This window comes from Ips typographus, linkage group LG9 (genome assembly GCF_016097725.1).
Source record: "Ips typographus isolate SLU linkage group LG9, UJ_Ityp_2.0, whole genome shotgun sequence".
Lineage (NCBI taxonomy): Eukaryota > Metazoa > Arthropoda > Insecta > Coleoptera > Curculionidae > Ips > Ips typographus.
The window spans coordinates 3,916,720-3,933,833 of NC_138430.1; the positions used below are offsets into that span (position 1 = coordinate 3,916,720).

A 17,114-nucleotide genomic window follows, 5' to 3' on the forward strand; every position below is an offset into this window, starting at 1 on the left:
CGCTGAAAGGATTTGTGAAAGAGAGAATGATTGATGAGTTTTACCTGATTTATGCAAAAAAGTCAAATCGATAAGATGTAAAAGTAGTTTCAGTGTAAAGTCTAGCCAGTTTTTATGTGTTTGCGTATCCAACAAAGCGGGGATTTGTGTTTTCTGCCGTTCTTGGCAATAATATTGACTGAAATGTTTTTCAGTCAGATCGTTTTTAAGAATATAAGTTCAATACGTCTACGGATTTTTTTTTGTAATTGTTAGAGTTGGGCAACTTTGCTCAATAATATTTTAATGACTATCGATGAGAAAGGACAGGAAAAACAGTTTTTTTTTGAGGATTTTCACAAAAATTCAAGTTAGAGGTTCAGTTTGATCCAATGCTCCGCTGGGACGTTAAAAAAAAAGAGTGACGTGATCTTTAAAATTAAATTTGATGATTGAAAATAGTCACGCTACCATTTGCACCACAAAAAGAGTTACGTGAATTAAATTAAATTAGGGGCCTCCTTACAGGAGTTACAAGGCAAATGGTGACTGATTTTTTTTAAACTAACTGTATTTGGACTAAGAGTAGCTGCGTTATTTGAGTGGTTACAAAAAAGTGTAAATATGGAAAGTTGTAGGAAATTTCATACTCTACCAAATAGTATTAAGGTATTTTTGCATTCAAGGTCCTCCTTAGGAGTTAATAGGCAAAAAGTGACAGGGTACACCAAAGTGCTTTTTTCATTTCGATTGAAAAATTAGGTTATTTTATCACTTTTAACATAATTTAGTTAAGATGTGACATTTTTATTTTCTCTTGTACTATTTCAATATTTTTACATCCTCATAATAGTAAATTTGTGTTTTTCCTCCGGGATGCTTTTAGTATTACTAGCACCTCCTTAAATCCAGCACTGATTCGACCATTACACAAAAATTTGCATTCTAATCTAGAAGACAAAACATAATAGAATTTTTGTTTTTAATTCGGTACGTTCTTTATCCTTGTCAGTTTTGTTCTAAATCCACTTGGCAGTTGATAGGCTTTTGCTGTCACGTGTGAAACTGTCAAGTTAAACCGTTCCTAGGCACGTGCCAGCGGGATTTTTCCTAATTAGACTAACAATAAAACACGTTCTTTGTCGCTTTCCGACAAGATCTATCCGATGTCGGAACGACGTTGTGGAAATGCTAATTACTGTAATACAAGCCTGTGTGATTTCGAACCAGCGGATTTACCTACGTGTCCTGTTTGGCAACTGACAGGAAACTAAGATCCGAGTTCCAAGTAGCGGAAACTCGAAATGCACGCCTTTTGTGGCTTGAATAAAAGTGACATGTCTTTTAGTGAAGTAATGGAAAAGTTGTCCGAAGGGAATCGCTGACTTACACCGAAAAAGTCATGCAAGAGAATTTGAAAAAACTCGTTTTTGTGTATTGCTGCAATAATCAAACTTTTGTTTGAAATGTTTTTTCTGATCAAGAATTTAATTAAGAGAGATGAGCTAAGTTCAGTAGTTTTGGAGTAACAATTTTTCAAATATACGTGGCAGTTACGTGGGTTTGTTGTCATCAGCTCTTTATTAACTGCCTCATGCTCACATTTTGCTTAACCTTAACATTATATTAGAGTAATCTTTTATCGGATGGACATCAATCTTTTTACACCCCCAGTCGAAACCAAAATATTGCTTCCATCGGAATCCTTGCATATAAAGTGTGTGGTGTCAGGACTAAGACTTTTTCTTTTCCAGGTATCCGACGTGAATGATGATGTAAGGAGAGCCGCCGTTACTGCCCTAGGATTTCTTTTATTCAGGTAAGTAACATTTTAACTTAGAACAGTTTATCTTCTTTTTCGCTTCGGAAATTTTTAAACCAATAAATGGTTTGGAGCTTGATAAATAGTACTTTTATGCCAAGGTTATTTAAATCTGTTTTTTTTGGGTTGGTTATCAGAAAATCAAATTTCAAACTTATCTGTCGACACGTTAATATTAGATAGAACAGACTCATTGACTCAAGTTCATCGTATTAAAATTCATCATTTTTGCGCAAAAAATTGTCTGGAATAAACACATCAAACTGTAAGGGACGAATTACGTCGAAAAAGTTAAGGTTATTACTTGAAGGGAATTTGTGGCGTAATAAAACGTCACGTCTTGGATAAAAGAGGAATTGATTGGTGGCGATCTGATATTTTTGTTGACAGCACAATCTGTCCTACTCATTCATATGTGAATGATTAATGATATTAGTTTCTTTAGTCTTGAATGTCCATATCTAAGTTTTTAGCAAAGTTTGATAAAAGGTGAATTCAATTACTAAAACAGTGACAGTGCAGTTATCTTACTAGTTTTAAGAAGGTGGAATCAAAGATTCATTTGTGATCATCATAACCAAGCTTAAAAGCAAATGTCTGCTTTTCATACCTGTTTTGCCTCAAAATACTTAAAGTAAAAATTAATGAAAGGAGACAAGCTTTAGAGCAGGAAAATCCTCTAGCAACTTTAGTGCCAAACTAATGTATCTATATCCTGCTCTATCAAATGCCATTGCATGACAATACAGTATGACAATACACTGATTTTGCACTAAACATGACAATCGGAGACGCCATTAAAGGGTTGTCCCCCTAAACTTTTTGCCACTAACAAACTGTCAATTTGACGGACATATAATAAAGCAAGTTTAGCAAATATATAGGGAACAAAACACGATAAGAAATCAAATAGACTATATCTTGATAAGCGCAAAGAAAGAAGCCCCCAGGAAGGAAAGAATGGATAACGGGCGAAATCCTTGATCTCATGGATAAGAGAAGAAGCTATAAAAGAAAAAATGAACAACGATATAAAGAAACACAACGAATACTCCGCTCAAAAATCAGGAAAGCAAAAGAAGACTACTATAAACAAAAATGCGAAGAAATTGAGAAATTATAAGCCAAACATGATAGCTTCAACATACACAAAAAGATCAAAGAACTCGCCGGCACCAATAAACAAAAGCAACTCAATATATTATACAACAACAACGGAAAAATAGTCACAGAAACAGTACAAAAACTAGAAATATGAAAAAACTACATTACACAACTATTCGAAGATGAAAGACGACAAACCAATCTTGATAATATAGAAGGGGATTTAGGCCCGGACATAATTAAGGATGAAGTGACATATGCACTGGAGATGCTGAAGAACAGAAAAGCTGCAGGCTCGGACCAACTGCCAGTGGAGATTCTTAAGTTGATAGAGGAATACCGGATTCATATTTTGGTAGAATTAATCAATACCATATATAAAACAGGAATAATACCAAATGACTGGTTGCTATCAACTTTTATAACTCTTCCAAAAAAGAAAAATGCCAAGCAGTGCTCTGACTACCGTACCATTAGCTTGTTGGCTCACATATTGAAAGTCCTGCTGAAGGTAGTCCATGGTAGAGTATTCAGGAAAATAGACATAAACATCGGCGATACACAATTTGGATTCCGTAAAGGCCTAGGAACAAGGGAAGCGCTAGTTTCACTCAATGTCCTGTCACAAAGATGCCTAGATATAAATCAAGACATATATACATGCTTTATAGACTACAATAAAGCTTTCGATAAAGTGAGGCATGACTTGCTCATAGAAACATTAATAAAGAGAAGAATAGACCTCAGAGACATAAGAATAATATCAAACTTATACTATGGTCAAAAAGCAGTAGTACGAACAGAAGACATGACATCAGAAGAAATAGAAATACAGAGAGGTGTTCGTCAAGGGTGTATACTGTCACCGATCCTCTTTAATCTGTACTCGGAGGACATAATAAATAGGGCACTTGATGATCAGAACATAGGCATTAAGATCAACGGCATGACAATAAATAATCTGAGGTATGCTGACGATACAGTTATTCTGGCTGGAACATACGAAGATCTGCAGACGCTAATTAATAGAATGGTCACGGTAAGCGAAGAATATGGACTATCACTGAACATAAACAAAACAAAATATATGTTGATGACAAAAACAACTCAGGACATTCGTAGGATATACGTAAACAATCAACCTATTGAGAGAGTAAGAGAATACAAATACCTAGGCACGACCATTAATGAAAACAACGACAGCTCACAAGAAATACGAATCAGAATCGAACAGGCCAGAAGCACATTTATAAAAATGAAAAGGCTTTTCTGCTGTCGGGATCTAAACCTGGAACTGAAAATACGACTAATGATATGCTATGTGCTGTCCGTACTGTATTATGGGATGGAAGCCTGGACGCTGAAGGTAACCGAAATGAGGAGACTGGAAGCGTTTGAGATGTGGGTATACCGAAGAATACTGAGGATTTCATGGGTAGACAGAATAACCAACGTGGAAGTGATGAGACGTATGAATAAGGAGAGAGAAGTTATTACGACAATTAAGGCCAGAAAATTGCAATATATGGGACATGTCATGAGGGGGGAAAAGTATCGAATATTGCAACTTATTATGCAAGGAAAAATCGAAGGATCTAAGGAGATCTGTGGGGAGAAGACGTAATTCATGGCTGAAGAACCTTAGAGAATGGTTTGGTTGCAATAACAACGAACTATTTAGAGCTGCGGTCTCAAAAATAAGAATCGCCCTGATGATTGCCAACCTTCGAAACGGAGACGGTACCTGAAGAAGAAGAAGAAGCAAATATATTAGAATGACGTAATTTAGTACACTCTAGGGTTCAACTAGACTAAGTTGTGATTTGACTGTCACAGATCATGTGCAGATCCTTAAATATGTCGGTGCAAACGGCCCTTAATGCTTTAGTTAAGGAAAAACTTAATTAAGGTAACGAAACTGTTGTGAATGCTTTTAACAGTTTCTCGCGATCTTTGATTTGCATTGTTGATTTGCAATTATTGTTGCTAGTTGAAACCAATGTCTTCCAGTAGGTTTTTTAAGGGATTTAAGGATGAATAAGGAGAGTTGAGTGAAGGATCAAGACACACTCAAACGAAAGAAAAACATATGGTCAAACTGCCACTAAATACAAGAAACTACAGCACTGAGCAGAAAGACATTTTAGGAGAATCACCAACTTCTAGCCACAAGTTTTCTAATGTATCAGATATCAGACAGAAAAGTGAAGGAAAATTGGGCCTAAGGAAAAAAAAACACAAATCAGACTGGTTTTATATTACCTTTAGTTGAGTCAAGCAAAAACACTGGAGAAGAAGAAAGAATAAGTAAAGATGTGACAAGAGAAGTAGGAAACCTACTGTCTTAATGAGGAGGAAAAAGGGCTTAACTAGAAAAACAGATTGAAGAACTGATCTGGCAAATAAAGTCTCTATCCATGATTTTTCCTGATGCATCTATCAACTTGCAGGCATTAATTTTCCTAGTTCATTTGTTGACATTAATGATAATTAACTAACGTGCATAAATGTAAATAAACATTTTGTAGCTTTTGGAAAGCTCTATTGTTCCCTGCTAAAAGGCCAACATTTAAATCAAACACTAAATGCACCGAGACTGGCCGGTTTATAGTGTAATGGTAACAGTAAATTGCTTCCGCTCTGTTTTATTTCCTGCCCGACAAAACTGAAATTCTACTGCTGTCTGCTTACTCAACGGGCGAGTAGTAATAGCGTTTCCTCACTGAAACTTGGAGAGCGGATGTGGCCAAACGAATTTCTGTTTGGATTCTACAACCTTTCAGGTGAAAACAAACGTCGAAAGGGGTTGGAAAAAGGTGTTTAAATTTTCAACTTGCTCGAAATTATGGTTAGGCATGAAATTTTTACCTACCTTCATTTACAAACAGTAACTATTTGCGGGTTATATTTTTGCCTGAAGTAATTACACTATTTGGTGTGCAAATTTGTGCTGTTGGTTTTGTATGTTAAATATGCGAGCCTAGTAAATATGCATTTTTTCCTTGCATTATTATTAATAATTAAATAATGAAAATCTAAAAATATTCTATTACTATTTTTTCTGTGAAAAGACATTTCTCAGTTAGAAGCTATTATAGTTATTTCTTTCAGCAACGCGTTCGTCCATAAAACGCTTTGAAATTCGTGCTAAAATAATTATAGTTCAGCTGTAACTAAGTAGCTCGTCCATTTATTAAAAGCTTTCATTATGTCAGTGAATTAACATGACCAAACCGCGGTCGTTAGCACCCTGCGACTTTACTCTATTACTCACAGAAAATTTATCTTTGGTGATGATAATACCCCAAGCCCTGTTAACGATTAATTCTGTAACTGATTTCCACATTTCCAGCTGTATTTTATATTAGAAATGTTCGCTAAAATATGGTGGAACAAGAACTAAGTTTAAAGCACTCGTGCGACAAGGGTGTTTGATGTTTTTTGACCCTGTTTTTTCCTTAGGCGGCATTCAAATTGAGTAGTTTTGTCAACACGCGAGAGTATATGTTTCTTGTCAGTTTTGGGTGTTGATCGAGTACGTGGGGGAGAAAATCAGAAAAAAAAACGTCAGAAAATGTTGTATATCTACGTTGTTGTCAATAACAAACTCAACTTCATAATTTGATTTCAAACTCAATTGGGTTGTTACGGGCATGAGTTGAGTTGCAAATTAAGAGGCTTTAGCGTCATGTGACCGCTTGAATGTGATCCACTTAATGGTCGACTCAATAGCGTTAAATTTACAAACATTCCAGTTATTGCTGATTTGCAAATTGTCAAGAGTAATCATTCATTAGTTGTACAATTTCCAATGACTATTTTGAACGTTTGTTACTTTAAGGGAGCATTTTCAGTAAATTCAGTTTCAAAATAATAAGCGGTTATTACAAAACAAAATTTTAAAGTACACTCTTGTCATTGTCATTGTCATCAACAGTGACATACAAATTAATTCAGGATGGTTCAGAATTCTTGGCTTTATTAATTGGGCTTGGCTATTTAATTTATTATACAGGCGATTGACTGGTAAAATTGATAAGTTTTCCTGTTACACTAAATTTCACTTTACCTTACTGGTAAATAACCAATCATAATAAATTTATGCCCACCATTATCTAAAACTCTTCCCTAAAAATTCTAAATACCCCATATCTTGAAATATTAAAATACTACAAAGGAAAAACATATGTGAGAGACAAACCATACTCTATACCTTCTTACAGGGTAAGTAGATTAGAAGTTCTTCCCTAAACATCTCCGATCGAAATATGCCTTTTATAATTTACCTTTTTACTCCTGAGCTTATGGATTTTTGTAAAATTCGGCTGGCTGAACGAAGATAAATACAAATATCTGCCAATTCGAATGCAAATTCGGCCTGTTTTCCAATTCTAAAAATATATTTATTTCCTGTGATTGGCCTATTGTTGCCTGGTTTCCGGTTTTAAACCTTTAGACCTTTTCTATAGAGTTTCTGTAATAACACATTGGTATTTGAATCAATGAAATATGGTTATTCGTTTTTCTTTGAAATCTCATAAAATATTTACAAAGCATGCATAATGCATAATTCCGACAAAGTGACATTGAGCTTCTATGGAAGATTTTAGCATAACTCTCTGTTAGTGACAGTTCTGCTGCCATTAATAACCCACCGAAGACTGACATTTGTCTTTTATTTAATTAAGCGTATTTCCTTAATAGCTCTTCAGTGATAAAAAAGTGCTAGTAACTTGAAACAGATTTAACTCACTAAAAACGACAATTAATTAGAAAGCCTAAATTTGATTACAAATAAATGTGGAAAATATTGAATTTGATACTATTTTGCGATGGAAATATTTTAACAGATCAGAAGAAAGTTTCACAAATCATCTTTTTTGATTTGAACTAAGTTGAAATTTTAGTCAGGTTATTTCACAGTTTTTCAGATTTTTTTTTACAACAATTATATTGATTTGCTCTATAAGACGATTGCAATTAATTGAGTGTATTACCACAGAAATCCTTCTTTGTAGTAGCTCATAGAATTCTCTCACAAAGTGCTTTTGTGCCACAGTTTGATTTCAAATTAGCTGCCGTTGGATGTGAGAATAATTAATATTAATTGTGTGTTAATCGGAGTTTTGTATAACGCAGGTCTGTTTGATTTATGACACGTCAGCGGCTTAATGATTAGTACCTTTAATTATTATTCCAAAATGGAATAGAAGTTTACAGCATATAACACTTACCATTATTTTCGATGTTTTATGTTTTCTATACAATTCTGATATTGATCCGTTTTCCCGTTTTAATACAGTTCATTGTCCTATGGACGATAGTAATTCGTTTTTAATTTGGTTTCTGTTTTGTTTTTGAAGGGGTGGTTCAGTTTTTTTTTTTAATGACCTAAAATATTCGTAGGCATTATATACCTAACCATTTACTGTGCTATACTTTGATATTTCTAAATTTAAGCTAATTGGAAAACATTCTGAATTCCTCTGAGGATTTGATCGAATATCACCCCGTCGAAATTCTAGTAATTCTATTTCATATAACATCGTTTCAATGTCATAATTTTGGTCTGGATTTGTAGCCCTTTGTCACCTGTGTATCGTATTTATGTTCAATATTTCATGCAAATAGCTGCGCTATTATTCGAATTTGAGATGTCCAATTGACACTGGGAATATTAATTGGCTTTGAGGTAGTCGGAAACCAATTCACTTTCAAGATTAAATACGAGCTGGTTCGAATCGATGGATGGTTTCACTGAATAACGAGCATTCAGAAAGCAGGGATTGGAACTTGTATAGCAAAACTGGCAAATAATTGACTATGCCCAAACTAAGCACAGTTGACTGGAAAACTAACAAAATACCAAAAAACTCCTAGATTGTGTCAATTCACGAATTAAATGTAGCAAGAGTTAGAACGTTTATTAAAAGTTTGAAAATATGTTTTCTTGGGCTTACTCCAACGAATTTTTTCCCTTTTAACTCATGGCCATTCTGGTAAGTAAATAATTCAGAAACTTTTCGGTTTTCAAACAGGGCAGCGGAGCGGACGATATTTTTTAATCTTAATCAGGTTGTTTAGAAGGAAAGATAGCTAATTAGCATTTTAATAAGACCGTTTCTTGGGTTCATCATTTTTCTACTTATCTACCGGGGTTTTTTTTTGCTGCGCCTCAAGAAAAAGTTTTGCCAAGCGCAATTTGCTATTTGCCCGTCAGATATTCTTCCGCATTATGTTTTTTATCTTATTCAGTAAGACCGTAAATTTTGTCAGACTCCATCTAACTTTTAAACCACTTCAAAAACTAGGACATCTAAAGTTGTTCGTATTTTTATCCAGGTTTCAGGTATGTGGGCGATTTAATGTGAATACACTCATATTTTTCTCTCATATGCTTATTTCGAAAGTTTAAGTGGGAGTAATACTTGATGTCCAAATTACTTGGTGATGTTTGTCTCATAAGTTGTATTTTCAGCAACAAGTAATTTTGTTTGTTTTGTTCCAGTTTTAATGCTGAATAATTATGGAGAATCGAACCTTGTTGCTTTAGGTGTCCTTGAGTGAAAATCAGGATTTGTAACTATAGTTTTTCAAAATACATCCTAACTATTAGAAACTGAAAACCTTCTTAAAATTCTCAGAGGCCTTTACAAGTCTCTTAGACCTTGATATAACTGTTTGGAATTGCCAGAGGCCTCTAGAACCATTTTGAAAGTGCTATGGACCTCTAAATGCTACTGAGAATTTTTTTAAAACTGTTAGAGGCCTCTACAAATCTCTTAAACCTTCCCATAACTGTTGAGGTGAGTAAAATCTGAAAAAAAAACTTGATGTCTCCACCATTTGTGGTCCTGTGGATTATTTTACAAAGTGCATTTTCCAAGACAAATCTTTAATTTTTATGTCTAATTTCACTAAGTGCTGTCTTAAATGTTTAGTACAGTAGGAATGTCAAATGTCTTATCTTTTTGAGGGTCTTTTGATTTTTAATAGATCACAACAGAGATTACTAAAGTGTTCGTATTTTGCTGAACCGGGATACCATATTTTTCAATTTACTCAAATAAGGGAAAAATCCTTAATATTTATCAGAAACTCTAAACATTTTTCATTGCCGTGTTAGTATCACTGATGTGTACTTTTTTACACGATGTAGCAATATACATAGTGTCCTATTTAAAAATGTGGAGTTTTGTGACATCAATATCTCACCAACTGTAGGAGTTAGTTACGTTTGCCAAAAAAAAAATCATATACTCCCTGTATATTGAAAAGTAGTTTTCTTGGTTAATTCGAATTAAAGCGATTAAACAAAACTGGCTTAATTAGAAAACTTTTTGTTAGTGAACGGTGTAGTCGTTGTGGATAAGTCCCGTCTCGGTCGATGAGATTCCTTCGCCACAATAATACATTTAACAGTATTGCCAATAAAGCTGTCCTTAATCGACAAACGAGCCAACCCCATCGGCCATTCATTCTCAAGTGCCAATAAACCAAATTCCGAGTTGAGTTTGCCGTAAATATAGGCCAGAAGTTCCCCAATACGTCTCGATTCGTTCAGGAACGGTGGTTTCCTGATAAGTTCGGCCACTGCATCCCTACCGCTGTACTGGACGACACCCTAGACGAATGTCACGTCAAATTTGTTCCCGTAATGAAGATGAATGCAACCCTGTAGGTAGGAAATCTATGCGGATAATTTCAGTTTGATCGTGTGTGTGGTTAAACTTGCAATTTTAGTTAGCATTCTACCTTATTTCTCAATAATTTTCACTCCTTTGATGGGATAAAATTAAAAACACCTTTCTTTGGTATAACTGAACAAACCCATTGCGTCATTATCAATTTGATTTTTAGCATATAAATTCCAATTAGGAAACTTGAAAACAGCAGCAAATTCGTAACCCGATTATGGTTTTCATTATGCCATTTTTACTGTCTGACTAGAATTTTATGGGAAACATAAAAGCGGCCTAACAGAGAGCTTTAAGTCTTTTGTGCCAGATTTTTAATTAAAGCAACTTTTCGGCCTCGATTTAAAAACTTTGAAGCTGTTACTGATAGATGGCTCAGTTTCAGCTATTCTTATTCATGTTACGTGAGTGTATGAAACGTTGGTACGTGTCTGTGTTGTTGTTTATTATGATTTATTTAAACCGAGACAATCCTACATAAACTGGAAATAACTTGGACAGAATTCTAATTTTTACTGCCAGAACCACTGTAGTTAGGAACTTTTTTTTGGAAGTTTACCTTACTTAATAATTCCAAGCACGGTTGTGATGGAATATAAGAGATACAAATTGATTGAGTAGGTCAATAAAGCGGAATAAAGTTTCGTTATTGTACGAGATTTTCAGATATATCATTCTTGTCTTTTCAAGATATTTTTCTGGTTTCTTCCTAGAATTGGGAATTATATTCTTCGAGTACGTGTAAAATGCAAGCGGAAATTTCGTTCTATTTCTAAATGGGAGTGTACGAATTATATTGGTATTGGACAGGAGAGGTTTGAGTTGTAATTGTATTGTATCATCAAAATTTGTGAAGTTATAAGTCAATTTTACGAGACTAGCAAATACTTTTTCTATTGAGTCGTAAACTGGATTTAAAGGACAGCCAAAAACAACACTAGTGTGTGTAACAAAAGAATATTTTTCCAGGTGATTTGGGGTTGCTCTATTATTTACACACATTGTATATTATTAAAGAATATCATCTATTGATTTCTAGCCGAACAGAATTTATAACCTTTGGTTTCCCTTAACTTGCCTTAAGTAACATTCTGAACAGCCTCCCATAAGTTCATACATAAAAGAAATTGTATATGTTTTATGACCGTGAATTTTTTTATGATAACATAAAACGCCGGGAAAAATAGAAGATGGTGTGGAAATGGATCATTTCCAATCGAACGGTTGGTCTTTTGGCATTCAAAACTCACAAAAATGCAAATTTAAAGTCGATATTTGATGTTGATGTAAATAGGATTAACTGAAACAGTGTTACAGGTAACATGTCACAATACCAGCTTTCTTCTAGTGCTTGATTTAAAGGTCACGTGACTTTTTTAAGATTAATAATGGAATTCATAACGTATTAAGTATAAAGCACCCCGCGGTAAATGAATTAACATTAAATTTGTGATTGAAAATAGTCACGTGACTTTTAAAATATTAGTTTATAGTAAAAAACGCTTACGTGACCTTTTAAATAACATTTTGACATTTAAAACTGTCACGTGACATTATGAATTCCATTTTTAATCTTAAAAGAGCCACGTGACTTTAAAAATATTAGTTTAAAGTGAAAAACGGGTACGTGACGCCTCAAATAACATTTTGACCTTTAATACTGTCACGTGACATTACGAATTCCATTTTTAATCTTAGAAGAGCCACGTGACTTTAAAAATATTAGTTTAAAGTGAAAAACGGTTACGTGACCTTTCAAATAACATTTTGGCATATAAAACTGTCACATGACATTATGAATTCCATTTTTAATCTTAAAAGAGCCACGTGACTTTAAAAATATTAGTTTAAAGTGAAAAACGGTTACGTGTCGCCTCAAATAACATTTTGACATTTAAAACTGTCACGTGACATTATAAATTCCATTTTTAATCTTAAAAGACCCACGTGGCTTTAAAAATATTAGTTTAAAGTGAAAAACGGTTACGTGACCCCTCAAATACCATTTTGGTATTTAAAACTGCCACGTGACATTTTGAATTCCATTTTTAATCTTAAAAGAGCCACGTGACTTTAAAAATATTAGTTTAAAATGAAAAACAGTTACGTGACCTTTCAAATAACATTTTGGCATATAAAACTGTCACATGACATTGTAGATTTCATTTTTAATCTTAAAAGAGCCACGTGACTTTCAAAATATTAGTTTATAGTAAAAAACGGTTACGTGACCCCTCAAATAACATTTTGACATTTAATACTGTCACGTGACATTCTGAATGAATTCCATTGTAAATATTAAAAGAGCCACGTGGCTTTAAAAATATTAGTTTAAAGTGAAAAACGGTTACGTGAGCTCTCATATAACATTTTTACATTTAAAACTGCCAGCTGACATTGCGAATTTCATTTTTAATCTTAAGAGTGTCACGTGACTTAAAAAAATGACATTAGATTCTTAAAAATTCATTTGATTATTGAAAATCGTCACGTGTTTGTTTTCAACTTAAAACCTGTGACGTGACTTCCAAAAAACACCAGTTTCAACTTAGAAACGCTCACGTGACCATTCAAATAATATTTTGACATTCAAAACGGTCATGTGATCTTTACGATTTCGTTTTGTTGTTAAAAGGAGTCGTGTGATCTTTAAAAATTAAATTTGATGATAGAAAATTGTCATGTGACCATTTGCACTTTAGAAAGAGTCATGGGACGTCATCTGACTATGAATATCGTTGTTTTGGGATTGTACAGTGCGTTTTTTTTAACGCGCAACATAGGATTTCACGTGTTAAATTTTTAAGCCCATGTTAGACCATGTTATTTTGGAACTACAAGTATAAAACTTGACGGGTGGCTATTTCGTACCCTGAAGCTTAAGTAAATTTACCAATTCGGCCTAAAAAGTGTTAAAAAACTTGCAAAAAATCATCTTTTTTCGAAAAGGTTTTATCGTTTCATACTCCCTGTATGCATTGTTGTTCTTTGTTGTTTTTGATACTGGCACGGCAGGTAGCAGGTAAAATTTGGCGTAGAAAGTAAAACAGGGTGATCATTAACTTTATATCAAGAAAGTTAAGAACAAAAGAAGTATTTTTATAAGTGAATTGTTCAAATTGACCTCCGTTTGATGCCAAACAGTATATTCCAAACAATCATAAAATGCCCTTCTGACGTTCAAAAGATATCGGGTCGTGATGCAGTCAAAATAAGTCACTTTACCTGCTACCTGCCCTGCCAGTATCAAAAACAACAATGCATACAGGGAGTATGAAAGGATAAAATCTTTTCGAAAAAAAATGATTTTTTTTCAGTTTTAAATCACTTTTTAGACCAAATTGGTAGACTTACTTAAGCTTCAGGGTACTAAAGACACACCCGTCAAGTTTTATACATGTAGTTCAAAAATAACATGGTCTAACATGTGCTTAAAAATTTAACACGTAAAATCCTATGTTGCGCGTTAAAAAAAACGCACTGTATAAATATGTGAAGCGCAACTAGTTAAATTTGGAGGTTTCTTGAAAAATTGTTACTTTACTTTGATTTTGCCACAATTCACCTAAAATCCAGGAAAATTAGTTTTCTGTAAGTCCTCTCCAGAAAATCAAGTTGTTTGGTTTTTTAAAAACCTTAGAACTTTTTCATGACCTAAGCTTTTTTTACCTAAAGCCATTGACCACTTACTATAAAAAAACACTGCGGTTCTTCATCTGGGACATTTTCCCTACCCAACCCTTTTTTTTCCAAACCTCTAAGCCTAATAAATTTCGCTATTGGAGAAGCCTGAAAATGTTTTCGTTACGGTCGACTACGTTTTCTTTTCACCTTTTTGAAAGTAGGTTCTGAATCATTAACTTTTTTATGAAGGAAATAAATTTCCCCATGACCCCCCTGAATCGAATCGGTGCTCACAAATGGATAGATTTAGGAGTGGAGTTTTGAAACTTGAATAGAATCGCATATAAAGGAGCAATTGTTTCAATTTGTTCAAAGGCTTTTAGGCGAATTGTGCCGATTTAATAAATCATTTTCATTGTGTTCAATCAATCAATCAAGTCCGAAGAAATAATTCTCGTTGACAAACCTGATCAAAAAACAAATGCATACATGAAAAAAGAAATGAAATACATGTCAATCGTGTCAAGAATCTCCTTCAATTGAGCTAATTTTACTTATTTTTAGTTTTTATTTAGTGTTCAATTTGTAATCCATTGTTTTTGTTTCAGGTAAGAGTCGTTTACTAAACTCATGTAAGTATTTTACAAATTTGTTCTAACCTAACTGTGAATCATGATCTAAAATAAGGTTAAATCCGCCCCTGGAACACCAGAATCTTAACTTTCATTGGCGCTTGTTACAAATAAAAATGTCTTTGTCTCTTAATAGTAATCCTTTTGTCAGCCATTTACTTGAGCAGATTTTCATAAAAATGCCATTTAGAATTTTAAATAGAGCGCTCTTGTAGGGGATAAAAACTCGGTTTCTTTTTGTTTCACAACATTTTAAAGCGATTTAGCTAATTGAGAGTTTGTTTAAAAGGGAAAATGTATTCACTAAAATCGTTCGACAGATAATCTCTCTTAATATTATTTTAATCTCTTTACGAAGAAACGGTTTAATCCTTTTTAAAAATGAGAAATAAGTCGGCAAAAATAGCTCTAAACAACTAAGCAAAACAGAAAGCTATTCTTCAATTGGTACTTTTTAACAGATACATAGAAAGAGTCAAAAGTGTTTATTCTTGAAGTACATGCAATAATATAAAATACACAAGGACAAAACACATGATTAAGAAGGTATATTTTTTTAGATCGCAAGATGACAATTTCACGTCAATAACGGAAAAATTTGACAAATTGTCACATATCTCCTACATTTTGTTAGTTTAAATTGGTTATGAGGTACTTTCGAACTCTTCTGCATGTTTTGAGTTAGTTAAGTAAACTAAAGTAAGAAAGGTTGATATAGTGTTGTGGTTATTTAATCAGAGAACACAAAAATATGCATTAGTCCTGTCATTTGCGAGTAAGTCCGGTTGTAAAGTGCAAATCTTGATTTTTCTTTACGTTTTATTTGATGCGCCAAGATAAAATATATACGCCAGAGAAAAAAATTCAAACCCGACAGACGTGCCTCTTAAAAAAGGTAAAGTAGAATAAAATTCCGGAGAAGTGGAACAATTTAGAACCTTCTTCAATGGCCAGGCTTAATAAGATACTTTCAGAAGTTCTAATTTGCTCTCTGCCTTATGGACCTCAAATATTCTTTATGAGAGTGTTTCGTTTTTTTTTTTCGTAACTTGGAATACGGTTTGTAGTAGAAAAATTAAAAAATAGGCATAACTTTGTTTGTAAGGCTGCTTTGTAAGTTAACTATACAATTGACCTTTATTAAGACAAACATTAAAGTTATTTGTTGTCTAAAATTTCCAGTTTTTAGTTTCTAAAGTACTGCTAGGCATTTAACAACTAGGTAATATAATATACTAAATTCATAACTAGATACCGGAAAGGTAACTCTGATTACGTGACCGGACAGTGTTTGGTAAACTTTGAGAGGATTAAAACCGAAAATTTATTTGGATCCCAAAACTAGGGAGGACGTAGCGAGGGAACAACGTTTGCATATTTGAGTAATTAACAATGCTCGGTGTTCATACGCGAATTAATTAATTAAATATTTTTTCTTTGCCCCCTATGAGAATAACAGTCATACCACTTACATTGTTATTAAACATTCACATGTTTTGCTAATTCTTAACTGAGCTTTTGTATAAATGAGTGCGACAGTACAAACATTCGTCAACATATTGCACTTGAGACTGCTTCCCAAGCGAATTAAATTATACTTACTACACGGATAACCGTTTTTTTTTCCATCGAAAAACATGGAAATGCACCGCAATTCTATGCGGGAAAATGCATTTAGGAAAAATTTATGAAGGATTTTTATCCCCGTTTGGAGCTTTAGGACACTTTTATGAAATTTACTTGTTTGCTGCAATTGAATGTTTTTGTGTTAGATTCTATAAACCTGTGCACAACGTAATCCTGTAATTTTAAAAGCAAAATTATTTTTAGCAATACTAATGAAATTTTATTGAAGGGGATAACAACTGTTTGTTTACCTCTTAAAGCAGAATAAAGAGTTCTTTCTTTCTATTTATTATCTTCTAATTTGATTCAGGAAAAAAGATGCATGTTTTTTGTATGTAACTTAATGTAATTTATATCTCTATTTGAGATAATATATCTGAAATTAGATTTTTTTGGGAAACAACCACATAATATTTTAATTAACCCACAAATTATTTTACGTATTACTAATGGTTTTTAACTCTTATTTAATGATCAAACTTTCTGTTCGTTATGAAAATATCATATTTCAGATCTCGCTACAAAAATGCTTTTCACATTCAAACAGTTTACTTCCTTATGACGTAAACTGCCCGAATCTCGTTACCGAGAGTTGTTTCGAAGCATTTTGAGATGAAGTTTAATTATTTC

The 17,114-nt window shown here is 33.5% G+C and overlaps 1 protein-coding gene across 1 annotated transcript in view; it reads left to right on the plus strand.

Annotated features, from left to right (window-relative positions):
* Rpn2 (Regulatory particle non-ATPase 2) overlaps window positions 1-17,114 on the plus strand; it is a 61,925-nt gene that overhangs the window by 11,854 nt on the left and 32,957 nt on the right. Inside the window, exon 10 of the mRNA XM_081986140.1 lies at window positions 1,734-1,798. Within this exon, the coding sequence (XP_081842266.1) occupies window positions 1,734-1,798 (65 nt within the window). The remainder of the gene's footprint in view (window positions 1-1,733; window positions 1,799-17,114) is intronic.